This window comes from Mycteria americana, chromosome 1, assembly GCF_035582795.1.
Source record: "Mycteria americana isolate JAX WOST 10 ecotype Jacksonville Zoo and Gardens chromosome 1, USCA_MyAme_1.0, whole genome shotgun sequence".
NCBI lineage: Eukaryota > Metazoa > Chordata > Aves > Ciconiiformes > Ciconiidae > Mycteria > Mycteria americana.
Genome location: NC_134365.1, coordinates 163,264,076 through 163,291,735, shown reverse-complemented (window position 1 = coordinate 163,291,735; position 27,660 = coordinate 163,264,076). Strand labels below are relative to the sequence as shown.

General features: G+C 42.1%; 1 protein-coding gene across 1 annotated transcript; it reads right to left on the bottom strand.

The window, feature by feature from the left end:
• Positions 1 to 605: 605 nt before the first annotated feature.
• Positions 606 to 27,293, bottom strand: SLC15A1 (solute carrier family 15 member 1). Its single transcript, XM_075496668.1, has 24 exons — positions 27,089 to 27,293; positions 25,879 to 25,998; positions 24,606 to 24,634; positions 21,465 to 21,549; positions 21,229 to 21,370; positions 18,238 to 18,357; positions 17,964 to 18,063; positions 17,631 to 17,721; positions 15,636 to 15,719; positions 14,389 to 14,471; positions 13,124 to 13,210; positions 11,986 to 12,075; positions 10,153 to 10,197; positions 10,025 to 10,057; positions 9,810 to 9,898; positions 8,562 to 8,643; positions 6,959 to 7,084; positions 5,475 to 5,624; positions 5,005 to 5,054; positions 4,287 to 4,397; positions 4,060 to 4,156; positions 3,474 to 3,620; positions 2,486 to 2,593; positions 606 to 1,178 (listed from the first exon to the last, which is right to left on the bottom strand). Exons 1-24 carry the CDS (start codon positions 27,291 to 27,293, stop codon positions 987 to 989), a joined length of 2,466 nt encoding a protein of 821 aa, XP_075352783.1. The 3' UTR covers positions 606 to 986.
• Positions 27,294 to 27,660: the final 367 nt, after the last annotated feature.

The window sequence follows — 27,660 nt, the reverse complement described above, 5'->3', positions numbered from 1 at the left end:
GCTGCTGGAGAAAGTAGAGGATGTGGATCTAAATACAGGAATTCCCAAAACAATATGCAGACCACTAGCACTCCATAACATGGTCCACAGAGCTACAGAATCCTGTTAAGCAGCAAAATTTAGTCTTCCCTACTATAAATTTGATGGGTGTTACAGGTGTATTAAGATAGAGAAGACTGACACTGGTCCATTAGCTTCAGGTAGTGAAGCACATATGAAGAAGCAGCAGAGAAATGGTATCAAGTTTTGTTAACGTACAACAGTAAGTCATACTCTTACATCACTTCCATTATTTTGTTATAACAAGTTTTATTGCTGTTGCTTATTCCAAGTGTCATTTGCCATTGTCTGTTTACCTGAGTGGAGACCTCATTAACACATTTAATTAAAAACATAACAGGAGTTAAATGGATAATTAACAGGCACATAAAGCATTCTATTACAGTGCATGTCCATGTTACTTCCATGTGGAACACAGACAGCATTTCAATCTGAGCAATGCCAGAGCTTTGCTCCCATTATCCGTAAGGAAGTACAAAAGAATTTAAGGCACATGTGACCTGCTGCTTTCAAGTAACAGTGAGGCTAGAGGGGTCATACAGACAACTTGGCTTCGATTACTATTTCTTAGCAATACTTGTTTCTTTCATGATATAAAATTGAAATGCAGTATAAAAATACATCTTTTCACAGGGTCTAATAGTGCCAAGTGCAATTTCAATATTTTAATGCTATAGTATTTAAGTTTGAGGTACATTAAGAGTGCAAATTCTGCTGGAGTTTCTTCAGGATACCATGTTCAGTACAAGAGAGACTAATTTTTCCTCTTGCTTCCCAAGAGAAGCTGCATTTTAAGTTAAAACAGTTTTTCTTAACCTCTCCCATTGGACATATTATCCAGAGGTGTTACAGATACCCTGATTCCTCTTACTGCAGGGATAGTTAATGGGATACCATAATTTACAAACACTCCTTGAATACACCTTTTACATCTGAGAGTCAGCTTCAGCTTGCTTTTCATAGACATCTGAATCTTTTTTGACTTGTTTCTTTTCTTCTTCTTCGTCAAGTTGGGCTTCAATCTCATTTGGATCAATATAGGTATAAAAATAAGCCATGACAGCAAAAATGACACAAACTGCCAACAGTAAGGCAGCAAACAGCACATACTCTGCCCACTGTAAAAAAAAAGAGAAGTATAATTTATCTATCAATATTCGTTCCTCAAAAGAATTACACCTTTTTACTGTTTGCAAGGAATGAAGTTAATTCAGAATGTGAAATTGAGCACATATAACAAGTACCATGTGACTTACAGGACTTAGAGGTATATAATACATATTAAAGCAACTCAGAATTGAGGCCCTTTCAACAGTTCCATCTTCAATGAAGGGACAAAGGTTCTATGAATGCTGGGAAGTTCTACAATACCCTCTTCCTGGAGGCATGGGAATGGAGCAAAAGCCTGAAAAGGAAACTCAGCCCCTCCTTTTGGTCAGGTAATCTCATTTTTAATCAGGCTGGCAGTGATCCTGCTTCCACTTTGGTCAGCAGTAAAAGTTTCTGCTGACTACAGATCTGAGCAGAGAGCAAGACTTTGGAACTTTGGTTTCAAAGTGCTATCTCCACCTGAAAAGCCTCAACAGCTCTGTTTCATGCTCCTTCTGGTTAATTTAGCTGAAACCAGGACTGCCAGACCTATTTCAAAGAGCAGCTCTCCCCCCTCTCAGATACCCGTTTTTGATTCATTAGGGAGTGCCACAAGTAGTATGAGAAAGTCTTGTCTAAGTGCTCTTCACCAGGAAAACCACAGCTTTCATGCCCCAGGGAATGAGGTTTGAAACCAATGGAGCCAGAAGAAGAAACATGGCAAGGCTGAGGTATGCAGGTGAAGGTTCATTAGCAGTGAACAGAATTTTGGTAGGTTTTAATTGCATTAGTCTAGAATTTCAGCCCAGAAGTTCACAGCATATCCACACCATGAGAAGCAATTTATTGTAGAGATGCTAGAAACTGCTGCTTGCAAGAGAAGGAGCCTGATAGAGCAAGAGTTAGGAATGGCAAACAGATAAGAGGTAGAAACCTTTGTTGAAGTAGTATTTGTTAGAGTTGTTTAAAGTTTAATTTGTGTGTGTACATATGTACACACATTGGGGAAGTCCTGGGGAAAAGAGACCAACAGAAACTTTAGAAGTGGCTCCAGAAGACAAGCTACCACCCTGTTGTCACAGCCTTCAACACTAGTTTTAATCCAGATAGCTTACGAAGATTCATAACTGTTACTTATATAGCACTAGTTCTACAACTGACTGGTACACTCTTGTAGGTAACACCAACCTCCTACCTTCCAATTATAAATGCAAATCCACCATAATGCCAATATTCAAAAGCTGTGGTTAAGGATTATCAGCCACAACTCCCACCTGTATTAGAGCTACTTTCTCATAGTATAATATAAAAGCATGCCAATTGCTTGTGTGCTTACCTGCTCGCTGAGTTTGGATGCTCCAGCCACGATAAGGACAATTATGTTACCAACAGCCACCGTTAGCAGCCATCCTGCCTGCAGCACTGCCTTCATATTAGATGGGGCCTACAGAAGTAAAGGCACTTAAGTTTTAGTTCATATTAGATGGGGCCTACAGAAGTAAAGGCACTTAAGTTTTAGTCAAACACTGCTATTACTTATTTTCTGATGTTTACTGCATTCTTTACATTATAACAAACAGTGGTTCTCTTGTAGGGGAAGGGGGTTTCTTGCTTAGTTTTTTTTTTTAAATTAAAAATTGCTAGAGAACTAAATAGGCTTGGGGAAGGCTTTGAGCAACAAGAGATTACTAGTACTGACTATAACACATTTTACTTTATACACACTGAGTAACTAACAGGCACATTTTACGTCTGACTCACTTGCACATGGTACATATTAAATGAAGAAATTGAGTGCATCATAGTCTAGCAAGCCACATCTTACAATGTTCCCATCACTGCAGTTTACAGACTCAGAATTAAGGGAAGAAATACATACAGCTAATAATACAAACCAAAGTTGGAAGACAAAGGAATTAAGAGTGTATAATTAAACTGCTGCTAAAGACTGTATGGAGGAAATTGGTGTGGAGATAAGGTGTCAGTACTTGTTCATTTTATATGTGAGGGCTCTCCAGTTTGGTTTTACAGCAGCAGTACAGTTCCACTTATTTTCAATGGAAAGTCACATGTGAGAAGGAGATTTGAGGACCAGTGGTCAGGTCTTCAAATGACATAATTCAGCATAGCTTCATGGAAAACACTGAATGCTAGTGAAACAAGGCCAACTTGCGCCAGCCTGGAGTCCTACTAGGGAGTTCTGGAAGACCTCACTGTTCAAACAAAGCAGCAATATGAAACCACCACTTAAAAAAAGTCACAGAAGATCTTCATTTGTACCAGAATTCTTAACACAAATGAGAGCTCTGAAGAGCAAAGCCTACCTGTGAGTATGAAAACTCCAGCCCAGTGACAGAGAAGACTACTTCTGCACACGTAAGAATAAAATACTGAGGGATCTGCCAAGCCATATGGACTGTGTTGGGTGGGATATCTTCAGAATATGTTACATTAAGAGTGCCTCCAGAACACTGGAAATTAAAATAGCGCATTAGGAACAGTGGTAAAGAGTCTGTACACTAAAGGCACTCTAAGCAGTTCTATAGCATCTCTATAATCATATATACACAATGTTCTGGGTAAGTAAGAAACATTGTATATGAAGCACTGCATACCTAGTTATAAAGTAGTAGTTATTTTACAACAGACTTCATGCAAACCCTTAGTCTAATAGGGCTAAAGATTTAAGGCCATTAGTGATGAACAGGAATTCTTGCATTATATCATGATCATACCCATCATTATTTTTATAGTCAACAATGGCTTTATGTTCTGTTTAACATACAATAATTCTATCATATGTACAATTATGGGCAAGAGGGATAATTCTACAAGTGTTTTTTTAATTAAAGAAAATATTGACGTGAAAAGTAACTCTGTCTTGTCCATCCAACAGCACTGGCAACTCACCTCATTAATTACAATTGTATAGGCACTGCCAAATCCAAAAGCATCTGAAGTCACTGAACAAGATGCTGAATTTCTAATAACCATAATCTTATCTTTTCTGAAAAAGAAAAAACAGTTCAGAGCATAGGGATAGACTATTGTGTGTATTATATAAAATAAGAGTCCTGTCCTTTTCCCAAGGACAAGTATGTCTAAGCGGTTAGATTTAGGTAAAGGAAAATGGTTACCTTCCTCCTGGAAAGATGTGGTAACTGCTAGCAGACAGAAGGTTGTTCAGTGTTCCAAAAGAAGTGTCACCCATAGTGACGTTGATAGTATCGGGCAAATTGCTTATGAACCTTTAAAATGCAAGAATGATGAAATACTAAAAATATGCATAAGTCAAAGAATAAAGGTTTTACTTTTAATAATATACTGGCAGCACAACAAGTATCAAGTCTTCCCCTTTAAGTTTTATCAGTTAACATTTTTGAAAGAACTCTAAATCTCTTAAAATGTGGCCCATGCAAAAAGCAAGCTAGACCTACAACAGCCCACTGCCTGCTTAGGAGAATGTCAGAAGCAAGCCTTTACTACAGCCAGTAATAAATACATCTGCAAATGGAAGATGCAGAAGAAAACCAAAGAAGTGGTAGGATACTTCTTACCCCAGATTAAAAAGGAGGTATAGACATGCAATCTGTGCTGGTTGTCTACACAAAAGTCTAGACAATGAAGTGAAACACGCACTTTGAATTTTAGCTAAATTATACCCAAAGTAGATATGCAAGACAGCTTAGATGAATCATGCCCCAGAAGTTCCTACACCCCCTCAACATCAAGTGAAGTGTCCAGCAAGCAGAGATTTCCTACAGTATAGAAAGCTATGTTAAGCAAGAAGAGTCCACTCAAGAGGGAGATTGAAGTCACACTACTGCCAAAATTTAGGAGCAAAACAAACTCTACCTGATGAGATTATTTCCTTCTTCTGGTTTTGATGTGACATTGTCAAACAGCTGGTGGAAGAGACCATTATCAAGATACTTCATTGGCATCACTGAACAGCTTAAATGTGCACTATTACATAGCAGTAAGAATTAGCAGACACTTCAGAGCAAGACTCCATACCTTTCCTTTTAGGATCCTACTAAGATACACATTTACTAGAAAACACTGTATGACCATACATTGAAGTCTTGGTGAAAGGGTAATTGTCAGCTCAAACACTAAGTTGGTCAGTTTTTACTTTAGTTTTTTAAAAAACATCCTGCCCTGCTCTCTACAGCTCACAAATCTCACTGATACAGCAGGGAGGGGGAGAGACAGAAAACAAGGCAAAGGAAAAACTACCCAGAGCTTGTCCTCTCAGCTTCACACACTCCACATAGATAGATGCCAAGACATTAATGTATATCTTGGGAATTAAGCAGACTTACCAATTCAGCAACAATGTTTGTCGCAGTATTTTTAACTGCAAGAGTATGACGGTTTCCCCCTGGCCAGTTGAAAGGTTTAGTCAGAGTTTGATTTCCAGAGATTATGTTTAATGAGTGCAACTGAGAAGTCTCAAATGTCATGTAGCCCGTCTACAAAGAGAAATGAATTGCTATGAATTTCCATGCAGCTGCATATTTATCTACACTTTTGAGGGAGCATTATGGACTCAGGAGGTCAGCAGTTTACAGGGTTGTTACTTCTGAAGTGCCAGAGATTGTGAGCATCTCCCAGCTTTCATTTTTGTTAGGTTTTCTACATCAAGCACTAATTTCATTTGATCATTATGTTTTATTAGTTTCTTTTGTTACACAAGCTTCAAAGTAACATGAGCTTCCCACAAGCATTATGGAGTAGCTGTTATATTTCCTGTGTATTTCCTGCTCCAGATAGATCAGGCTTACCACCACCACCAAGTAAAATTCTGTTTAGCTAGAGACAGCACTAGCATAAGATGCAGCATTTTCCAAATGGCAACACCTCCTAAGAGATGCAAATGCAAGCTGCATCTTTATGGTTTCAGCATTACAGGAGTGACTATTACCAGAACATGTTTTAAATATTCTAAATACATTTCATCAGCATAAAATACTTAAAACATTAATAAATATGTTAGTGTAGTACTAAAATAACCCTTCTGTTTTATAGGATTATAAAATGCTTTTTATAATCCAAAACATCTGGATTATGAGATGTCTATAGTAGTGAGTGGAGCATTTTACACCATTTTCAGATGTGCATCATCCACCTCAGCATACAATTTGGGTGCCTTTATCTTCTCCTCACAGCTCAGTTTCCACGAGGCAAGTTTGGAGGAGGATGGAATAGGGTTTCTCCTCTTATATGGAAAGAGGACTGCAGGCTATCAGAGAACACACTTCCTAACATCCACTATCAAAAATGTCCATCATCCCTACCATGTTTTTCTGTCAATAGGGCTATCAAGGTTGTGCTGTAATAGAACCTGAAAAGGTTCTCTGACAGCAAAATCTGAAGCTTAATATATATGTGATGTAGCCACAGAAGCAGCTCCCTGTTCAAGTAAGTGATCACTCACAGTAAGAGCGGTGACTTACTAGAGCTGAATGGACTTTTATTGAAGGAAGGTGTTCTTGCTATTAAGAAATGGCACCTTTTTAGCAAGAGTGAAATTTTCAATTAGTTCAAAATCACTACTAAGTTTCTTAAAAAAAATCTTGCCAAAACAAACTAGTACTACTTAGAATATTGAAAGTTACCACTTCTCCATTCACTGTGTTTTCAGTACCAACTGATTCCACAATACAAAAATTAAAAATATATTTAAAATGAATAGAGAAAAAAAACTAGAAAAGAATCCATTTTTAACCATTAGTTAAGAACCACTTTGACTTACTCCACTAGATTTTTTTTTTTAACTTGCTATTCCCCATCTCCCCTTACTTACAGACTCCATAGGTGTTACATTCACGCTCTGAAGTTGAGAATCAAACGAAACTGTTGCACGATCAGTACCTAGATTTATTATTTTGATTTGGGATTGCCCAGCTGCAGGGAAAACTGGAAGAGTTTTCTGTAGGACAGAAAAAAGTAAAATCAGCACCCTATCCTAAGTCACATGGAAAAAGTACTATAATTACTGTGATCTTAATTATCTCATGACGAAGATTAGCATTTGCCTGATGATCTGTAATTGTCAGAGGGATGCAACTTTAATAATGGGTTTTGTCCCACAGGCTGCCTCAGGAAAGAAGTCTCTCATCCACACCAATGCCTCCATGGCCAGATGTGGTTCCTCTTTGATCATGTCCTGCAGCGTGCTGCCACTACCAAGGCCACTCTGCAGTTCAAGGAATGGGCTTTTCCCACATACAATGGCAGCCTGGGTTCCTGAGGTTTTGTACATGTTCTGACTCATTCTCCCCCAGCACTGGTACTGCTGAACTGCGCAGAAGCATGTATGGGCATTTCCCAGTGTGATAGCCCAGAGAAACTGAACTCCGGGAGACTCCACTTCCCACCAGATCTAACAGTAAATAGCTTCTGCTCTTGCAGAGCATCAAGAGCTGCAAGAGTTGTGTCTATTTCAGTTCTGCCTCAACCTTTCCTCCCTTCCCATACTTTTGTCCGCCTCTATCTCTTTAGGTACATCACACAACAAAACCAGGTCCATCTTTACCTTTCTTGCAGCAGATTCTTGTGCAACAGTCTGGGAAGTTACCAGCTTTGATGAAGCCTCTCCCCAATGCCAGTAGGTCTGTGTGCACAGCTCTGGCCTTCTGAACAGGGCGTTCAGGGAGACAGCCTGGATGTTTCTGTACCAACTGAAGGCCACATCCTTTACTTTCAACTTCCAGAGGCAGAGCCAAATATAAAACTTGCTTCACTGCCAGACCCAGGCATTAAGGAGAGAATTCCTCATTCCTGAAGTTATTTAAGAGTTGAGCATCTCACCTTGATAGTGCATGATGACAGGCAGGCACCTCTGAATAGCTATTCAGGTCTTGGGATGCAATGGATCACCTCACAGAGGTGTTGCTGACTCCCCAGCTACAGGGGAAACCTACATCTGGTTCAGGCATGACAACTCCCTTTGGAGCAAGGAACGTTAGGTGTGATGCATCCTGCCTTAAACAGGTATCATCCTTACTCATGCTGTGATGATGCTTCCCAGACTGTGGCCTGTCACACTTCACTTCCAGTCTAAATGTCAGAAGAGATCAGAGATGCAAAGCAGCTCCCTGGTAGGCCATATAAATCTCTGGTTTTCAGCTTTTAATCTCAGTTTAAAGACCTGAAGTTGCCTTTAATGTGTGATTTATGTTAATGGCAGATGAGATTTTTTTGCAGGACAGTGTTCATAGCTAGTTTATTTTATTAAAGCATATTGCAATAGTGTGATTAGCATAATGTTTTCCCTCCCTCTACTTCTGTGCTCATATGCTTTGTTCCAAATTTAGGAGTCTTAGCTCATTTTCACCTCAAACACACTTTGTTCTGTCTTAACAACTAAATATTAAAAGTCAATACTTGCATGTGGCTGAACTTACATCTATTTGCACTTGCACAAGAGCAGCAGCAACAAAAGCCAAAGATGCAAGGAACATACCAACAGTGATCTTCCTCAGGGGCCTAGTACAGCAACAAAACACATGCGAGTTAAAGCAAATACTAATTCAAAGCTTCAGCTGCTACTTGTTTTCTTTCCACAGTGGGAAACTCAAATGGCCACAACTAGCACGTTATCGCCATCTGAAGGGCTGATGTTGTTACAGGAGGTGTTCTGCTAAGCTGGGTGCCTCAATTCATAGTTACACTGTCAGGAAAGATATCTTTCCTGCAGCATCTTCATAACCTGTTACTCTGCATCTGCTGGGCTCAAACATTGGCTGAATATAATTATTAGGTTTCTGGAAAAGTCTGATCTGCAGGAAGAAAAAAAACCAATCCAGTACGGTTGTTAACACTAAAACAACAAAAAGACAAGATGTTATGCTTTTTAAAAAAGGATAACAACTTGTGTCTATATTGCTATGTTTAAATCAAAACAATATTGAATAGAAAAAGCCAGGGGAATATATTCAATTAGGAGACAGCTGCTGACATTCAGGTAAGCTGTAAGGGTAAATTTAAGGTAGATATTTTATTTATGGTAACATTTGTCAGATGTAGAGTGTCCACATATGAATGACAGATTTTTCATAACTAGATGGAAGAACAGCATTGCATCTTAGCCCTGTAAGAATTGTTTTAAGAACTATATTCTCTTCTGCCCCTCCAACTTGCAAGCGCTAGCCACTTTGTTACCAACATTACAAATAATGTGCAATGCCCTCTGAAACTACACCTAGAAGTATCCAGTGAGCCAGACTCCTCACTGGGATTGAAGAGGAAACACATCTTGTCTCAGGTAGTTTTAAGCCCAAAATGTGACACATGCTAAGGATGTATGTTGTATTTCTACTTCTTATACTTTGGGAGGGAGAGGGCATAGACATGGGGGAAGTGGAAAATAGTAAACAGCATCTCTTCTGCAGTCAAAAGATTTTGCCCTTAACTGGAAAATATTGTTACTTTGCTATTAGATTCTCTTCCTCTAGTCTGTGGTACCTGTACATACCACTTGCAGAGTCCTATATTTTTTTAATTTTCATTTATTTAAAATTGAGTTAATATTTTAAACACATTATTTTCTCCTCAGCTGAACACTTGCTCTCGTTACATTAGGGCTGAAAGAGCAGTTTAAAGAAACCACTAAAATGAGCCTCTGTTGAAGTCAGGTAAGTACATCAACTTACGTAAAATTGATCTTGCATTTCTTGATTAAAGGATAAACCACAGCATCTACAACTGGGACCATTATAACAATCAGGATTGGATTCACAGTCTGTTGAATATGAACATAAGGGAAAAAAGTATTTTTCAAAGTCCTTTTTTAAATTAAGGGCAATTAAAAAAACCATATAAAATCTTTGGGAAATACTTAGAATTGTCAAATAGAAGATTACTGTACCTGCATTTGGTCTGGCTGAATCTGAATAGCTCCCTGTTGAAGAAAAGATAAATAGGTTTTAATATTATGACAACAAATAAAAAGTATATGTTAATTAAGGGGAAAAAAGGCAATAAAAAGTAACCTACAAAATTCCCATCCATTGTTGTGGCTTGCAGTGTCCATCTTGATCCCTTAAAAAAAGAAGAGAAAGTTTAATGCCACAGTAAATCAATCTTCCAAAGTTCCTCTTGAATTGTTTTTATACGTTAAATGATGGGAAAGACACGCAATATAATAAAAATAAAACTAGCTTGCTACAGGAGTATTCTTACTCTGCAATGTAAACATTTGAACAAAGTGATCCTCATGGCTCATTTCACTTTATTTACTAGTTTTGTGAAATAGAGTAGAAAATAATTTAGATGCAGAGATTAGCTGGAGAGATGGCAGGGACATCCTGCGTAGAGCACTGCCATGTGCCGTGCATGGAAGCCACCCGAGCGCCTTTGTGCTGCCTGCCAGAGCCCGAGAACCCCACACCACTGACATGCCCGTCCTTCCTTCACACAGCCCAGCAGTGAGCAGCCAAGCCAGGGCTGGACCTGCCTTGAGCCCTCTGCCCAGAAAACCTGCCTAGAGCTAGGTCAAGCAGGGCTGACTTTTAGCCTGAGCCCAGGGTGAGACAAGAACATGCATCACTGCATCTGTGGCAAGAGCCTTTAGTCACCCGTGATGTACCACTGTGAGATGTCATAGTTGTTATTCATGTAATGAGTATTTAGTTGTGAATTTCAAGCAGGGTTGCCTATTTGTAACAGGTCACACTGACAGTTACAGCTCACAGGTACTAGACTAAAGCAGCACAATCCAGGCAATCTGGACCAAAGTTCCTACACTCTGCCTTGGGTAAAGCTTTCAGCCCCTGGTTCTCTCAGATACCCTCCTAAATTCATACTTCAACACTTAACTCTGAAAGCCTGCTTTCATGACTCCTGAGCACTCAGTCCACCAAGTGAAGGGGAATTATAGGCTTATACTTATGCTTGCAGGTGTGAGGTATTTGTGCCCCTCACTACAAGAGGGACATTGAGGTGCTGGAGCGTGTCCAGAGAAGGGCAACGAAGCTGGTGAAGGGTCTGGAGCACAAGTCTTATGAGGAACGGCTGAGGGAGCTGGGATTGTTTAGCCTGGAGAAAAGGAGGCTGAGGGGAGACCTCATCGCTCTCTACAACTACCTGAAAGGAGGTTGTAGAGAGGTGGGGGTCAGTCTCTTCTCCCAGGTAATAAGTGATAGGACAAGAGGAAATGGCCTCAAGTTGCACCAGGGGAGGTTTAGACTGGATATTAGGGTATTTTACTTCGCTGAAAGGGTTATCAAGCACTGGAACAGGCTGCCCAGGGAAGTGGTTGAGTCGCCATCCCTGGAGGTATTTAAAAGACGTTTGGATGAGGTGCTTAGGGACATGGTGTAGTGGTGGTCTTGGTAGTGTTAGGTTTACGGTTGGACTCGATGATCTTAAAGGTCTTTTCCAACCTATACGATTCTGTGATTCTGTATTTATAACAAGTTTGAGTGATTAAGCCAACTGGCATCCAGCCCATTTCATCCCCAATTCTCCAGAGCATTTATGCTAGGACTCTACATTGCATCTTCCAACTGAGAGTGGAAGAAGAGTTAGAACTAAGAAAGCTTTAAACTACTGTTTCATCCTCTGAGTCCTGGCTGATACAAGACTTGGAGAGGCCTTAGTCGCTGAATCAGTCCTGAGCATGTCCAGATAAACCGTTTCCACTGGCTGCAGAACATCCCGTACTAATGTGACTCACTAACTACCCCTTCACATTAGAACCAGGTTAAAAAAATTTGCAAATAATTAGTTTCCACCCTCCTACAGGCGCCTTTTATGTCTGGTGACCTCAGAGTACAGAGAGTGACATGGTACAGCCCTAATTGCTAAGCCAAACAATTTCTACTTTACCTGCTGGTCAAAAAGAGCCCAGAACATGGGGAGAGGGATGTAAAGGAAAAGCACCTTCAACACCATCTTAGTCTGAGCAATCAGTCGTTTCTGCAGCAAACAAGAATTACACAAGAGAAATTTGTTAAAAAAAAAAAAAAAGACAAAGTTGCAGCCTGCTATTTGCAGCACAGCAACAGGTAAGACACATCATGTAATGTTTACCCACGTCCTGAACTATGTATGTTGTGGGTACTTCCACTGATTTCTTAAACAGCACAAGGTCTGCCTATGGGTGTGGGAAGGGCTGCCAGTTAAAGGTGACATTGAAATGAGAGGAACCTGCGTCTCTTGGTGTGTATACTGATGGCAGCATGAGATTTAGCACTTTGTGCTGCTTTATGTTTCTAGGAAGGAGGCGTTTGAATGATAGGTGACTGAGGAATGCATTTCACATGTGAAAAATGCATATAGTCAAAAGGAAAATAAAGGGGACAGGCAAAGGTTTGTGCTGCTGTTGACAACAGGACAGAGTAGATAGGAGGCAAAGGACATGGCTGGGGACTATGGGACACAAGGCTTTCAGAGTCATGGGAAGGAGCTTGTACTGAGGCTGGGGGAATGCTGTGTTTATCCACTTAACCTGAAATTCTTAAGCATAATTCTGCAGTTTGATCCCAAGACAAGTGTTACAGCCCCAGGCATTAACCATGACAGTCAACACTATGGCCATATTTCCCTTCTGCATTCCTTAAACCAGCATATTTTTGTTTGAGGTTGGTTCAGAAGCTGACTTAGTGAGAGAAACAAAAAGTTGACACAGGTAATGCTTGCTATTTTACTAATTCAAAAACTAACAGGTGCTTGTGTTTGTTCAACAGGGGAAATAGTCTTTTCTTCATCTCCCTTGAATTTCCCCAGGCAGCCTATGATAACACAGAGCATCGACTCATACACATCTCTGCTTTCTCCCACAGGAGTTGGGGTGGTAACCTGCAGTCCCAGGGGAGCACTGAGGTTTGGCCAGACCATTAGCTTCTAAATGATTAAGAGGCCCAAAACTATCTGCCCAGCACTTGAGGCAATGGATCAGAGCAGACAGAAGAGAAGCTGAGGGCCAGGAGATGTCACGGCACAGGAGTGCTCAAGCAGTACTTACGTCATACTTCTCACTCGCCCAGTCTAGCCAGTGCTCTCTCTTGGGGAACTCCTTGCTGCGATGCCGAAACCGGTTTTTGATGGCAAACTGAGGAGAAACAGAATTTTGTTTAATGGCATTACAAATATTTGTCATGCTGTAAGCTGTTTTGCCATTAAAGATGACACTCGTGCTTTAGAGGGTGCTAGAGGTGACTAACTTCTGTTAACTGCTGTAGGCATCTAAAGGAATATTGCATTTAAGGCTTCACACTGCATATCCAGTGGAGTGTGCACCTGGGATTAGGTGAACCAAACTGCTCAGAGTAGTCTCTCTCAGCGTGGGTTGCTGTTAGGAGCTTGAAGACCTGCCTACTTCAGACTTACTTATGTACAACAATAAATAGAAGAATGTCATACGCACAGGTTTTCAGAGCTGAATGGCTGTAAGACTACATTTCACTATGAGAAGCTGCATCTTGTAGATATTCCTCATACCTTCACGCTGAATATACACAAATATAGTCCTGAAGAACTCCTAAGACTTTCTGCATGGAATAACATGCAAGGCTGAGCTGGGCCTTAGGGGCAGCACTCTAAGCAACGGCCAAAGTCACCTGTCGAGATATGGTTTTGACAGTCCTTACGAGACAAGCAATGGCCTGGGCTATAACAAGCTGGCAGATCTGCATGGAGAATGAAGCAGCCCATAAATGAAAAAATCCCCTGATCTGAGAGCTGAGGCACTGCAAAGCTGGGACATGTAGTGCTATTCATGCAGATTTAGCTCCCTTCCTTGCAGGCTTGCACTGACATGTAACCCCCCGACCTCCCTAATACAGTAGGGATCAATATACCTCTGCATTCTAAATAACATTCTTTTAATATGGAATAAATTTTTGCTGACAAGAGCTACTAGTAGCTGTGTTCTTGATGCAGGTCAAGGCACGTACACAGCCCTGCAGGACAAGATAAAAAGGTACACAAATGAGGAAGGAATCATTCCCAGAAATTGGGATAAGCTTTTACACACCACTGACATCTTACTTGGTTTATATCTGAATTTATACACAAAAGAAATAGATAAATATACACAAAAGATATAGATAAATAAAAAAGCAGTCTGTAAATCTGGAGGTGTCAGTAAGAAGCCTTCTGTAAGGAAAAAAAAAATCAAAAAACTTCAGAAGCTTTCATCATATTATGACAGATTTCTGATCTAGGCGAGTGTACTGAACAGTTTTAAAAATTGCTGTCAGGGTTTTTGGGAATACAAATAGTACTTACTCCAATGCATTTGGAAACTTGAATCATTATATTGCCTTGAGGTTGAACTTTCTTGTACATGCTGCTTCCAGTTATGAACACAACTACAATACACAAACAGAAAGCAACTCAGGATTAATTGAAAAGCATGGCAAATTTGGTATGGAAACTAACAATCAAGGAGTTACATCAGGGTGGGAATAAGCCTCCCAATGAGCAATGAATGTGCCTACTGGAACGTTATCACTCAGTAAAAGAAATCAAATTAATACCAGCAGGTTGCTACTATTTAAGGCAAAGGACTAAATCCGGAAACTCTTAGGGCAAGTCCTCAGTGGGACATTATTTTAACTGACGTATGGTCAAAACAAGGACCACTTAGGACCTTGGCTCTGGCCTTGCTGTACCAGATTAAGACGGCTTTACAGGTTCCTTTTTCAGGAGTCCAGGACACCGCAGCTCACGTCAGGCAGGGACACGTGAGGCTCTGCCTGAACTGCAGGACTCGGAGGCGTCCTCAGCTCCCACACCCAGGCACGTTCCCCAGCCTCACCCTCCCACGTGCTGGGCAGGACAAGGGCAAACCTTCGCAGCCACCGTGCACCCTGGGTTGGGTGCACAGGTAAGATGGGGTCACCGGCAGCTGGAGGCCCACCCTGGGTGGGCTCCTGGTCAGGACCACGAAGGATACCATGGTATACACTGTCACAGCGTTCAAAAAAGCCTGCCCGCCCCCCCCAAGCTTCTTGGTCTTTGTGCTGCAGCAGAAAGGCTCAGGGAGTGACCCATGATGCAGCTAGTAAAAATGCAGGTGTTTGAGAAATACAGACACACCAGCATGGCATTTCTCCAGTGCAGGGACAGTTACCTTATGCAGTTTGCTATCCTGGACTACAGATAGTTTCCAAAAAACACGTTTTCTCAGAACTCCCACACTACATTCAAACGATCTTATTTATACACCCCGGTAGTCCAAGAAATATAGACAGTAAATTACATAATGTCTAGAATTTAATGGTATATTTGTGCCCCTCCCCAGCCCCATCAGTCCCTCCTTGTAAATCAGTCTCTTCTGTAAAAGTGAGTGCTTCAGGTTAATCCCACTCCCACACCCCCAAGAAAAAGTTTAATTCAAAAATTGCAGAGATGATCAGGTATTGGTAGAGGTTGATACCTGGAGATTTCTACCGCTTTCTCATTATTCTGAGATCATCATCATCTAATCACATCTGAAACTGAAGCAGCAAGATGGAAACAGTTCCACTTACCCAAGGAAATAGCCATGAGGGCAGCAGGAACTCCGAAAGCTAGTGGGTAACATCGCTGTTTGGTATGAATGCCACACTCTTGAGCTGAAGTACAAAGTAACATTAGATAAAAGTCCCAGTCAGCGCTGCCAGTATTTTACATAGAGGTTCTGTTATTTGCATTCATTGTTGACTCAAGGGAAAAAAAAAAAAATCTCTGCTTATGTTATTGACAGAGTGGATGATCAGTATCAAACTTATCTTTCATTATCAAAAAGGGAAATTATGTATCACAAAAATCACAGACCGGCTGAGGTTGGAAGGGACCTCTGGACATCATCTGGTCCAACCCCCCTGCTCAAGCATGGCCACCTAGAGCCAGTTGTCCAGGACTGCATCCAGATGACTTCTGAATATCTCCAAGGATGGAGACTCCACAGCCTCCCTGGGCAACCTGTGCCAGTGCTCGGTCACCCTCAGAGTGACAAAGTGTTCCCTGATGTTCAGAGGGAACCTCCTGTGTTTCAGTTTGTGCCCATTGCCTCTGGTCCTGTCACTGGGCACCACTGAGCAGAGCCTGGCCCTGTCCTCTTTGCACCCTCCCTTCAGGTATTTATATAGGTTGATGAGATCCCCCTGAGCCTTCTCTTCTCCAGGGTGAATGGTCTGAGCTCTCTCAGCTTCTCCTCATAAGGAAATTTACATTTGGTTTTACACTGAGGAGCAAAGAATCCAACTAGAATGGTCAAATGCATGTTCTTGGTGAGAAAGGACCTAGATTACAAGAGTTTGGGGACAAGTTCATTACCAAAGATGTAAGAAACATAAACGTAGCTTGTTGAAAAAAAAAATTCTCAAACACCACCCCCCGCAGTGGTCAGTGATTTGACTTTCTAAACTTCACACATACATCCTGAAATGATACTCAGAGTATGGACATAGCTACTAACAGCAAAAAGTAAAAGACTAAACAAAATTATTACCTTTTTCACCATACTTCTTCTAAAAGGAGAATTAGAGAGTTTGATTTGAAAAAAATATTAGCTTGCAGCTAATTAATGTCTTGATTTAATTGTATTAGCCTTTTAGTTAAACCTTTAAGGATGTAATGGTATCACTTTGCTCAGCTGAATTAATCTGTTTTTCCAAGGTATTTTTCACCCTGTATCAGCATGGAAGCAAACTGCATGTTGTGACTTATGCGTATCTCCTTCCATTTTGGGAAAGGATAGAATTTGCATTAAGCAAACATCTAAAATGCTTCTATACAGTCTGTTCCAGTCAAGAAATCCAAAGGCCAGAATTTCAGCCCAGTGCTTTAGGGTTATTCCAGAACTCACATGCTGTTTTCTTTCTTTTGAGAAGAACAGCCTTCCTCAAACTCCTGCCAAGCATATCCATACAGCACCATCTGTGTAAGCTTGCAATGAAAATCCATACACATATGGATCAGTGACTTGTTTGCTTTTTGTTTAGGATCACGCTATTCGTTATAAGCGGAAGAGAAAATAACTTTCTCCTTTAATGATATGAAAAACGTTATTTACTTTGTCACATGCGTAAATGTGTTCCCATATGCATAGATGCTTCTGTACTTTGCATGGGCACACTTCAGAATAGTCTCCGCTTCCAGAGCAGAGGGCTCTGTCCCCCCTTCCCAGCAAACAGTACAACTCTTTCCTGCGCGATGGTTCTAAAGGCATTGGAAGAGGTGCCACATTTGTACCTTCATGGAATTAAAACATGCATTAGGCATACAAGTTGATGGCTTCAGCACGTCTCTTCAGATCTAGTACTTCTGATCCTAAAGGCAATTCAGATCTCAGACTGGCTGGTTTTTGACAGTACCTCACCTGTGAGAAGCTGGATGACATACATGAAAACTTGAAGACTATTTGCCAGATGACTCCAGAGGTGTCAAAGAACAGACCGTTCATTTAAACCTAACTGGATGGCAATCCAACACGTATCCTTTACCGATGTTTAACTATTTTATAAACAAATGTGTGGCCTTACCTCTGAGAATTGGGGTGATTATAGTAGATAGGAGACTTCCAGCATTAATGGACAGATAAAAGATAGAGAAGAATCTACTTCTTTGTTTTTCCTACAGTAAAACACAAAAAGATGTTTAGAAAGGCTTAGCCAGAACCACGTTGATCAGCCTAGAGTGAACAATCAGCAGCTCTCTTCACACAGTTCGAGACAAAGTTATCTAGCTCCTGCTTCAGCTACTCAGGAAACACTACAGTAATGCACATGTCTACATATGTATATTATTAGAGTATTATAACAGTGAAACATTAGTAAGAGTATCTGTACGACTGAAAATCTGAAAGACGTTGTTACCTGATCATCTTCAAACTGATCTCCACCAAACGCTGACACACAAGGTTTGATCCCACCAGTACCAAGTGCAATGAGGATCAAGCCAATCATGGACAGAGCACTGGAACAAAGCAGAAAAGAGAAAGAGGAAAAAAAAAAAATCACTTTGCTTTCTTACTTAAAGCATACGTAAGACTCATTGCAAGACAGTTGAAATTCAAGCAGCGTAAACTTAAGGCGTACGTTGTCCCACCCTTCATCAGCCTGGAAAAACCCCATGTACAAGGCAACTCACATGTGCACCGATACATTATCAGGAGAGCCATCCCGGTTGTGATCCGTCAGGTCATTTATGGAGCTCACAGACATGATGGCCTGCCCAATCGTATAGACAATGGACAGGGAGACAATGGTCCTGTTATAAAGAGAGAAGATCAATTTTTAGATATGTTAACACGATTACACACATATACATACACACAGACAATGCAGACTTTTGCTCACTTCAAAGATGCTTAGTAAAGAAGCATAATTGAGTCCATAACTTGTCATATGTGTTATCACAAGCTACTGTAACAATCTGTCTACATGCCTGTCACAATATTTCTATTCTGTTTATTTTTTTATTATTATTATTTTAACTAGCCTTGTTGAATTAAGCAAGGCAAGATGACAAGTGGATTCTCTAGATATCACCAGGTCACAGGAGATATTTAAATATCTTCAGTGGTTGCCTTTTTAATAACCAACTTGAGAATGCCATTATCATATTTCATATATGGTGAAGTTCAAATGGACTACTCTACAACACTGAAGTATGCAGTTTACACTGATTTTAATATTGTTTAAACATTTTCTGTGTTCTTTTATATTTTAGCCACAATGACAAAAAAATTTTAAAGATTTTAAAATCTATTTTAAACATGGAAGCTACCCCAGAAACGCTGTTGTGAACAACAACTCTATTACCCCACGCTCTCAGTTGTGGGGGTACCAACATCTTTAAACTCAGAGCTGAGTGAGACCAGCACTGAAGAGTACAGACCGCAGGCTTTCAGCCTGACTTCCCTCTGCCATGAGGTGCCTAGGAAGGTAATACTACAGAATTACCAGCCCTCCCTGCCACTCCTTTAGGGTCCATTCCTCTTTCCTGTATGTAAGAACATACTCCATTTTAACTTTGTTGGAGCTTAAGTACATGAGTATAGTTTAACCCACGTTCATCCGCTTCCTTGGCTGGGGCTCCATTCAATAGGCACAGACCCAGGTCTCTGGTTTGGAGGGAAAGCAGGAGAAATAGGACGCAATGATGTGAAGTTTAAAACTCTAGTTTGCAGAAGCAGCAGTCCCAAACCCAGTGCAACCCATGACAACGAAGGGCAAGGCTCAAGGACCCAGGACAATCCAAATCTGAGGAAGGCAAAAGATCCTCACAGCAAGTTTGGAGCACCCCAATACAAGAGCAGTGGGGGAAGCATCACTCACACCATTGACCAAATTCTTCTCCTTTTAAAACAAGATTTTCTGACTTTTAAAAATGCACTTCCCTGTAGCAGGGTAAGAATCTATACAAAGTGGGGCAACAGTGAAGCTGAATCTGCTATTCATTGGTATTTACTAGATAAAATTTAACTTTTTTTAAAAAATAGCACTTCCATCAGTTACCTTAGTTGCTTGGCTTAACAACTTAGGAGAAAGTTTCCAAAGGAAATGAAACCTGAGCTGACCAGGAGAGAAAATTCTAGGGTTTTTTTGGTAAGGCTCATAAGCATGCTGTGAAGACAACACTTACATAATTGGCACTGCATAGATGTTTCCCAATTTAAAAAAAAAATTTTAAAAATCATAACTTCTGTGCTGTTTTCCCCAAGAACCTCACACCTAACAATATGTGAGCAGGTCCCAGCATGCTCCTTGGCAGACATTGCAGAAAGTGCATGGACTGTGGACAATTTGAATCTCTCCTATAAGAGTGCTTAACAGTGCTTGGGTAACCTCCTCTTCCTCTTGTCATCGTAGATTTTTTTTTAATGAATTATTGTTTAAGCGTTCCTCATGGCACCTTGCTGTATTTTAGGGCATTTATACATTAAACCCAGCAAATTATTTTTTTTTCCAAAAGCATTTTTTTCTTGTCAAGCTTAAAGTTCCAGTTTTAAGTCCTGAGCCATCCTACTGAGCTCCTGTTAAGGGTCTGGTGGCCAGAGGTTTGCAGCTGCAGCACTGGTATACACAAGTACCAGAGAAGGGATGCAAGGTCTGCAAAGCTTCATCTGATACAACAGGTAAAAGCCAAAATAGTTTAAAAAAAAAAAAATAAAAGTCATACCATCTGACCAAGTGGGTACATGTATATTCAGGCTGCAGTCTGCAAGATACCAAGCTACTTGCAATGGCTTGTACGGATCAGGCCAGCTCCACAGAGCACAGTTGAGTGGTTCCAGCCCTGCTCTCCCAAACGCTGTCAATGCAGCAGAAGAAGATGGTGCAGCCTGCAGCTGACCAGCTGCACAGCCAGCTTCATCTCTAATCTCTGGGAGACCTTTGACAAGTCAGCTGACTCCATATCCCTCCAATTCCTGACTCATATCCCTCCATAAAAATCTTTATTACACTTTTTTTCTGGCAAAGTAAACACTATTAGAATCACGACATCAGCAAAGGAGAGCGAGATCAGGCTGTTAGAAATAATCTGGTTACATTTCAAAGCCCTTCATTCAGCAGTACTTTTCTGAGCAACTAGCACACAGGTAAAAACCCAGAATTCATCATTTAAAGAAAGAGTTTCAACTCAGTAAAACCTCCCACTGAGCTGTCAAGTCAATACTGAAATCACAGAATATTTTAGAATATATTCTAAGTCCCAGTTACTATCAGATAACACAGTATTGCGCTATTTCATTGGCCACCTGCAATAGGTAAAGATGCAGTCCAATGTAATTATAACCTCTGGTATTTATTTTCACAGCTTGGTGAATACTTTCCTTAATTTAGCTTACATTTTGTCCAGGTGAGAGGAAAAACACGCAGCATGCTTGGAAAGCAAGCTACTACCCTTAACTGATTAGCAGAACCGTAACAGTTGTTAACTCAGTGCAGTTTCAGGTCCGAGCTAAATCAATTAAAACCTCAAGCTTTGGAGAAAAAAACCCACAAACGATCCTGGAGTAGCCAACACCAACTCTGAAGCTGTTGTTCTGAGCTGCTGCTTCAGGTGATGGTTTAAGTAACACTGATCTCAGATGAGCTTTCGTGATTTCTGGTTGTTTTCTGAGGAAACACTCACTTAAACTTTCCCAGCCAAGAGTCTGCAACGAGCGCTCCAAGGATCGGTGTCAAGTAGCACAGAGCAACAAATGTGTGGTAGATGGCTGTAGACAAGTTGTCATCCCATTGCAGGAAATATTTGAAATACAAAACGAGCACCGCTGTAGGAAGAAGAACAAAACAATGGGTTACAAACCAAAGTCAGGGCTGGGTGAGTAATGGTAGGCAGGAGGACACACAGGACACGGGACGTACCTCGCATGCCATAGTAGGAGAACCGCTCGCAGAACTCATTGATGATGATGAAGAAGATGCTCAAGGGGTAGCCAAAGCAGCTTCTCTGGAGGCGAGAGACAGACAGCGTGAGCTCAGAGCTGTGCAGCACAGACTAACAGCGCTCACTGCGACCCACAGCTTGGGCAAGCTCAATACAGACTCAGCAGGAGAGGGTAGGGGGTTAGGAGGCTGTGTGGGCTTCCATGGAACAACACTGGTTTACCTGAACAAAGAGTCAATTCTCACTTTCCCCTCTTGGTCCCCAAAGCTCTACAGACTTCTCATCTGCCCTTTGCAAGAGATCTTTAGCAGTGCTGTATTTGCCTTTCAAGTGTTATGTTATGCACATGTGAAATCTTCAGCATCTAACCCTTAGGGCAATCTTGATTGGTATCCAAAAATATGCAAAAAGCCAGTGTTTTTGAAAACAATCAAAACCCAGACCCAACAAAAAACCCACCATGCTAAATGCCCACAGCACACCAAAGTTAGAAGCCTGGGGCTATTTTTAAATACCTCCAGTTAAGACACGTAAAAAATTAAACACTTTATTCAAACAAATCTCTCAGGAAAGCTCCCTATCCTTACAAATACTCTGCTTGGTGAAGAATCCTTCATTTCTTCGGACTTGCCGATAGAATGGACTTTACTCCTAACCTAAAATGTCATGGCATGAACTGCCAGATTTACTGAGCCCTCACCTGCTGCACTAGGCATCTCCACAGTCACCACCACAGTTTGTGACGTGGCTCTTGCCATCGCGACAAAGGGAAAAAGCACACATCTGGTACAAATCTGGCATGATCAGTAGAATTGGAAGCTTAACTCCTGATTGCCTACTTTTCTTCGTAGATGAATACATTATATCATTTCTATTAAAGTTACAAGGAAAGCAAGTTGAACATAATCCTCCATATTTTACCTTTTTTATGGGTTTAATTCTGCAAGTTGCAAAAATCAGATTTTTAATAAGCCTCAGAACATCCCAGAGGTAAAACAGTTATGAAACTTAAGCGTGGACAAGAACAGAAACATGGCATTGTTTGTCTTCCTGTTGTGAGGGTTTAGGAATCAAACCAACCCATATTCCATGTGAAACAGAAAAGTTAACTCTGTAGATCAAAAGGAAAGAAACCTTATGTGGGAAAATCCTGCCTGACATGAGTAAATCGGAGAGCCCACGTCTCCAGCAAAGCCTCTGGCCAGAGCCTTAATGAACACCACAACACTTCGTGAGACTTGTGTGCTACAATAAGCTTTTTGTGAATACTGCAAGAGAAATGAAAATAAGAGCGTGGCGAGAGTCTGACTCGGGCACGAGGATGTCCAAGCAGCCTGAACAGCACTGATTTTTGTTATTGGCTGAACCAGGCATACAGTGCACACCTTACCCATGGTTTGATAAGCAAGCTTCACTGAAAGAATCTGACTTCAGCTGAGGTGAGTGCCAGGTGGGACTCATCTAGCTTCAGAGCAACAGAAATTAGAGGCATAAGTAGAAACTTGTCACTCTTGATTTATCACATCCTCCATGGGCAGAAAGGAGTGCCTCCAAAGGAAGACCATCCACATGTATCCCAAAATTAGATAAAATTCACTTGAAGGTGCCTACTTCCCTCGGCTGAAGATAGCAGCAGCTCTGGATGGCTAGCCCCAGCTTGGACACAGCTTTGGGTGGACTGGAGTTCCTACAGAAGAATGCCACCCAGCCCCGTCCGTGCCCCATCGCTAAGTTGTGCAAACATTCGTGCTCCTGAGGAGGTGGATGGGGAACAACACTGAAGATTTGCCTCAGCACCCATAGATATACCCAAAAGGTTTTGATTTCAGAAGTTGGTGGGTCAGGCCCTAAAACAGAAACCCACACTGTGCAGCTGGTTTCTGCCGGTGTAATTAGGTACAACCTAGCTGGGGAGGAGAGGATGTCCCCATCTGAAGCAGGAGACGGCCTTCTCTGTGTCTGGCCTGCCTACAGAGAAAAAAGGGACAGGGCAGTCCTGGCAGGACCCATCCTCACCAGAAATTCACAAAACCTCACTAAAACCTTTTTGTCTTTCTTGGCGTTCTCGAGCCTCCCCAGCGTTACACCATCACGCTGCCCAACAGCTCCTTGTGTAAGCAGTGTTACGCGCTGATCGGGGGAGGTAACAAACTTCCACCAAGGCTGGGTTTCCGTTTTAAGCCACTAGCATTTATGTGCCCGGCAGAGGAGCCCTGCATTCACACGCTGGCCCAGCAGCCATGGGTGGGTTTTAACTGGCTGCCCCCAAGCTGGCGGAGATTAGTATGTCGCAGCTGGGGCTGAGCACGAACAGGGGCACGCAGGAGAAAGCTACAGGGTCTTTCCCAAGGTAACAGACCTTCTATTTTTCCAGGGTGATACAAGCAAGAAGAGAACATGCAGTTATACCTTGATAATATATGACCTATACTGTTCTTGTTTTGCACCACACTGTCCTCTTAAACCTCTGGTGCATTATCCATGTGCATACACATGCATTTACTGAAACACCTTCTGTTGTGACCCCTGTTGAGCAGAAAGCACTGGATCCACCACTGACAAGGTTACCCAAAGGTTATGTTTTATAATGCTCTCTGTAACATTCCCCTGCCCTGGGGATGCCAGGCACGGGTCTGACACCGCCCTGCTGCACAGCTTTGACTTTGGCTGCTGAGAAAGCCACTAAGCTGTGGGGAAAGTCTGCAGAGTAAAACCTTGCGAGATAAGGAAAGCAGAGATAGAGATAGGGTTGCTGAGACAGGTGTCATTAACAGTTCAAAGAGTCGAGAACACTAACACCAAAAGGTAAAAGGGTCCTAAGGGAGAGCTGGCAGATGATGAGAAGGATGGGCTCCGGGGGCCCTTCTCCTCCCAGCCGATGCTCGCCAAGTCAAAGGCTCTTCAGACACTTTATCAGGGTGGTGAGCACACTAACGCTTAGCTGGGATTTAATGAGCTACCAGGCTGTTTTGTGTGTGTTGGCCAATAACTCATTATTTTATACTTTTAAAGTATGTTTATAGGATGATTTTTTTTTTGTGCACTGCTAGAGTTACCCAAACAACATAACCCAAAGAGAGTCAATATAGCAACTTTTTATAAGAGAAAACAATACTTACCGACTTGCCCTTACTCTTACTTTTTGCAGCTGTAGAGGGAAAAACACACAAGTTAATGGAAGCTATTAAGTAACGTTCCTCTAAAACCACTGGAAGACATGGGAAAAGTTCAGCTCAAAATGAATCATGAAACAAACACAGGATGAGTAAATGTTCAGTTTCTTAAAGGGGGACTTTTTATGGTGCAAGAAGGTTATTGGGAAAAACTTCGCTTGATTGCCTTTTGTTTTTCAGGCTGTGCTTAGACTCACATACACTCCCAGGGAAAAACCAAAAAGGACTGATGAGACAAAGCATCCCATCCTACTATGACTGCTCACCACACGTCGTTCAAGCTGGTGGTAGACCACCCTACCACGCACAGAAGATGAATCCCGTTTTAATTCACTCTCACGGTTGTTACCTAAAGGCAATTCAAGAGTAAGGAACAGACTGAAGACACCCTGCCAGCATGGATGCCAAGTCCTGAAGAGGCACAAACTTCACATGGCTCAGACTTAGCGAGGGCCAAATACATGGCCCAACAGAGTGATCCACGTTAGCAGGCATTCCCATAGCCTGGAGATTCACCTAGGAAGCCCTGGACGCACAGGAGGGGTCCCACTGAAGTCAGCAAGAGCAGACAGCTGCTTGCAGCCCCAAAGTCACTTCCAGCTGCTCATGGCAGGTTCGCTACCCCTGGCAGCCCTCCAAGCACTGTCCTGCAGGGCTTGCTCGGCTCAGGGCACAGGCTCAAAGGCTGAGCTTGCACTGTTTCAGATAAAGGCCCCGTGCCCACATAGTGGCTGTCAGCATTTCCTATAAAACCACATAAGCGAGTTCATTATCATTAAGATAAGACCAAGTACAAGATGTGAACTTTGAAATTCCTGCTTGCAAATGAAGGTGCCCATAATAGATCTCCAAGAAAAATACATTTGCCAAGATCATTATTTAGTCCATAGTTCACAACAGATGAAAACAGCTGACAGCAACACTATACTTCGGTGTTTGAGACGATACTGAATAAAGTCTCTTTCAAAAGTTATTAAAACAAATTAATCCGATTCTTTCCTTCACTGCCACAGACAACTACCTTCACAATAGAGACAGAGGAAGCATTTATGCAGATAGTTCAAGAATATATTTTCCTGGAAAAGAAGTAACATCCAGAAAGTGCTAACGCACCAACTTCAGGGCACAGGCAGATACCCGAGTCATTACAGTTATTGGTAATGTCCCTTAGACAACTCAGGTGAGCAGATATACTGCAGGATACCAAGGCATTACTGACAGACTGTCTTCATAACTTCTTGATTATTTCCACTTGTTGGCCGTTCCAGCACATATGCATCATACTGCCAGTTTTTCATAACATCAGCTTGAGCAGCTCGCTCCTGTCTATTAGCTAAGCCTTGGGAAAAAAATATCAAGGAACTTGTAGTTGGTTGGGTTTTTTACCTTTCCAGAGGGTAAAAGTATCACCTCTGCAAGAAACCCTACACAGAGGACACTGCAGAGGCATTTTGTGCCGACAACATTGACTGACTTCAGTGTTTAAGAGACAAACTTATTTCTCAACTGTTTTGACTTTTCCCCTCCATTCTCCTTTTACAGTGACAGTCAGGAAACTCCTGATGGCCTTAAAGGCAACATTTCAACGTAGGCACCTACACTGTCTGAGGAACTCCACTGTCGGGCAGCTTCAGGGTTCGACCTTCAAAAGCACAGAGCACCCGGCCTTTTGCATCAATTATTTCAGTGATAAATCTGGGGTTTGCTAGTGGCACATTGGAGCAGTCCCTCCTTTAGGCAATCCTCAGTACCTCTCATTATCTCCCCACAAAGAATGACCTGCAGCACTGCTCAGTTTCACGACAAAATACTGAGGAGCTTCGCGTTTTTCAAAACCCTCTAACCAGTTATGCACTTTGTATTCCCTTAAGATATTAAATATTTTTAAACAGTGTAAAGACAGAAGCCACTCAGTTCTTGGCTTGAGCACTAAATCTAAGTAGTTATTTATCAGTGGGTCACTCTCGCCTTCCTACGCTTGGAGGCAAGGCGAGGGGCAGCCTTACGGCTCTGACCCCTTCCCCAGCAGCTCCCACCAGTACGGTTCCCTGCGGTCACAGAGATGCTGCGGGACGCTGCAGCTCTTGCGGCACACGGTCCACGTCGCCAGGTGGGAGCGCATTGCCTTGCTCCACGCAGCCATCACAGCAGCTTTGCCTGGTTGAAATACTTCATGCCTGTGGCCAGGCTAAATCTGTACACAACCACACTGGATGCTCCTGGCTCCAGAGTGAGCCCGCTCTCCTGCCGCCTGGCTTGTGGCACAGCCAAGCCTGTTGCCTCCGTCCCTTGGAGCGGCCTGACAGCACCTACACAAGGATGCTGCTGCCCTCAGGACAAGTGACTCCAGGAGTCCCTGCTTCGCACCTCGCTCTTCCAGAAAGACACTGACATGGAAACCATGAAAGCAAACCTATAACACAGCAAACGTGATGTTACATGAGCAGACACAGCTCCATCAGGTTTTTCTCTCTTCCCAGAGCCATCACCGTTTTCCCGGCTGGCTGCCCGAGCCAGCAAGACCCTGGTGCCCGCCCGGGCAGCGGCACTGCCGAGCTCTGCCTGCTCATCGCTACGGTTGCCTGTCCCCAGAGCGCAGATTTGCCTGCTGAAGATGCACTGGTACTTTCTCATTTTTTGGGCACCTCGCGTTCCTCCCCTTCGGGAGACAAGGTTGCCCCAGCTCAGGAACTGCTTGCCAGGAGAGGCACACCAACGTGCTCAGACACTGCAGGACCAGGAGTCCAGCGAAGGGCTATGGAGAGCTACACCATAGAAAAGCACCATTTTACTACTCAGTGTTCCAGTTGAGATCGGAATGAATCTTCAGGATTAACTAGCTAAATAGGCTCTGCCCTTATCTGAATCTTCCTGTTGTGTTTCTGTGTATTTAAAGAACACGGACTAGGTCAACCCTAAACTCTCTTGTGAAAAAGCATTATTTAAGAGCTACGAGAAACACCACGTTTAACTTGTACTAGGATTTTAAACTCCACATGCC

Excerpts from the sequence above, each read along its gene's own strand:
- SLC15A1 (XM_075496668.1), bottom strand. The coding sequence starts at position 27,293 with ATGAGAAAGTACCAGTGCATCTTCAGCAGGCAAATCTGCGCTCTGGGG. Across the intron at positions 15,720-17,630 it reads AATCACCCCAATTCTCAGAG|CTCAAGAGTGTGGCATTCAT; the intron begins GTAAGGCCACAC and ends TTTGTACTTCAG. Across the intron at positions 7,085-8,561 it reads TTGTGCAAGTGCAAATAGAT|AAAACTCTTCCAGTTTTCCC; the intron begins GTAAGTTCAGCC and ends TCTGTCCTACAG.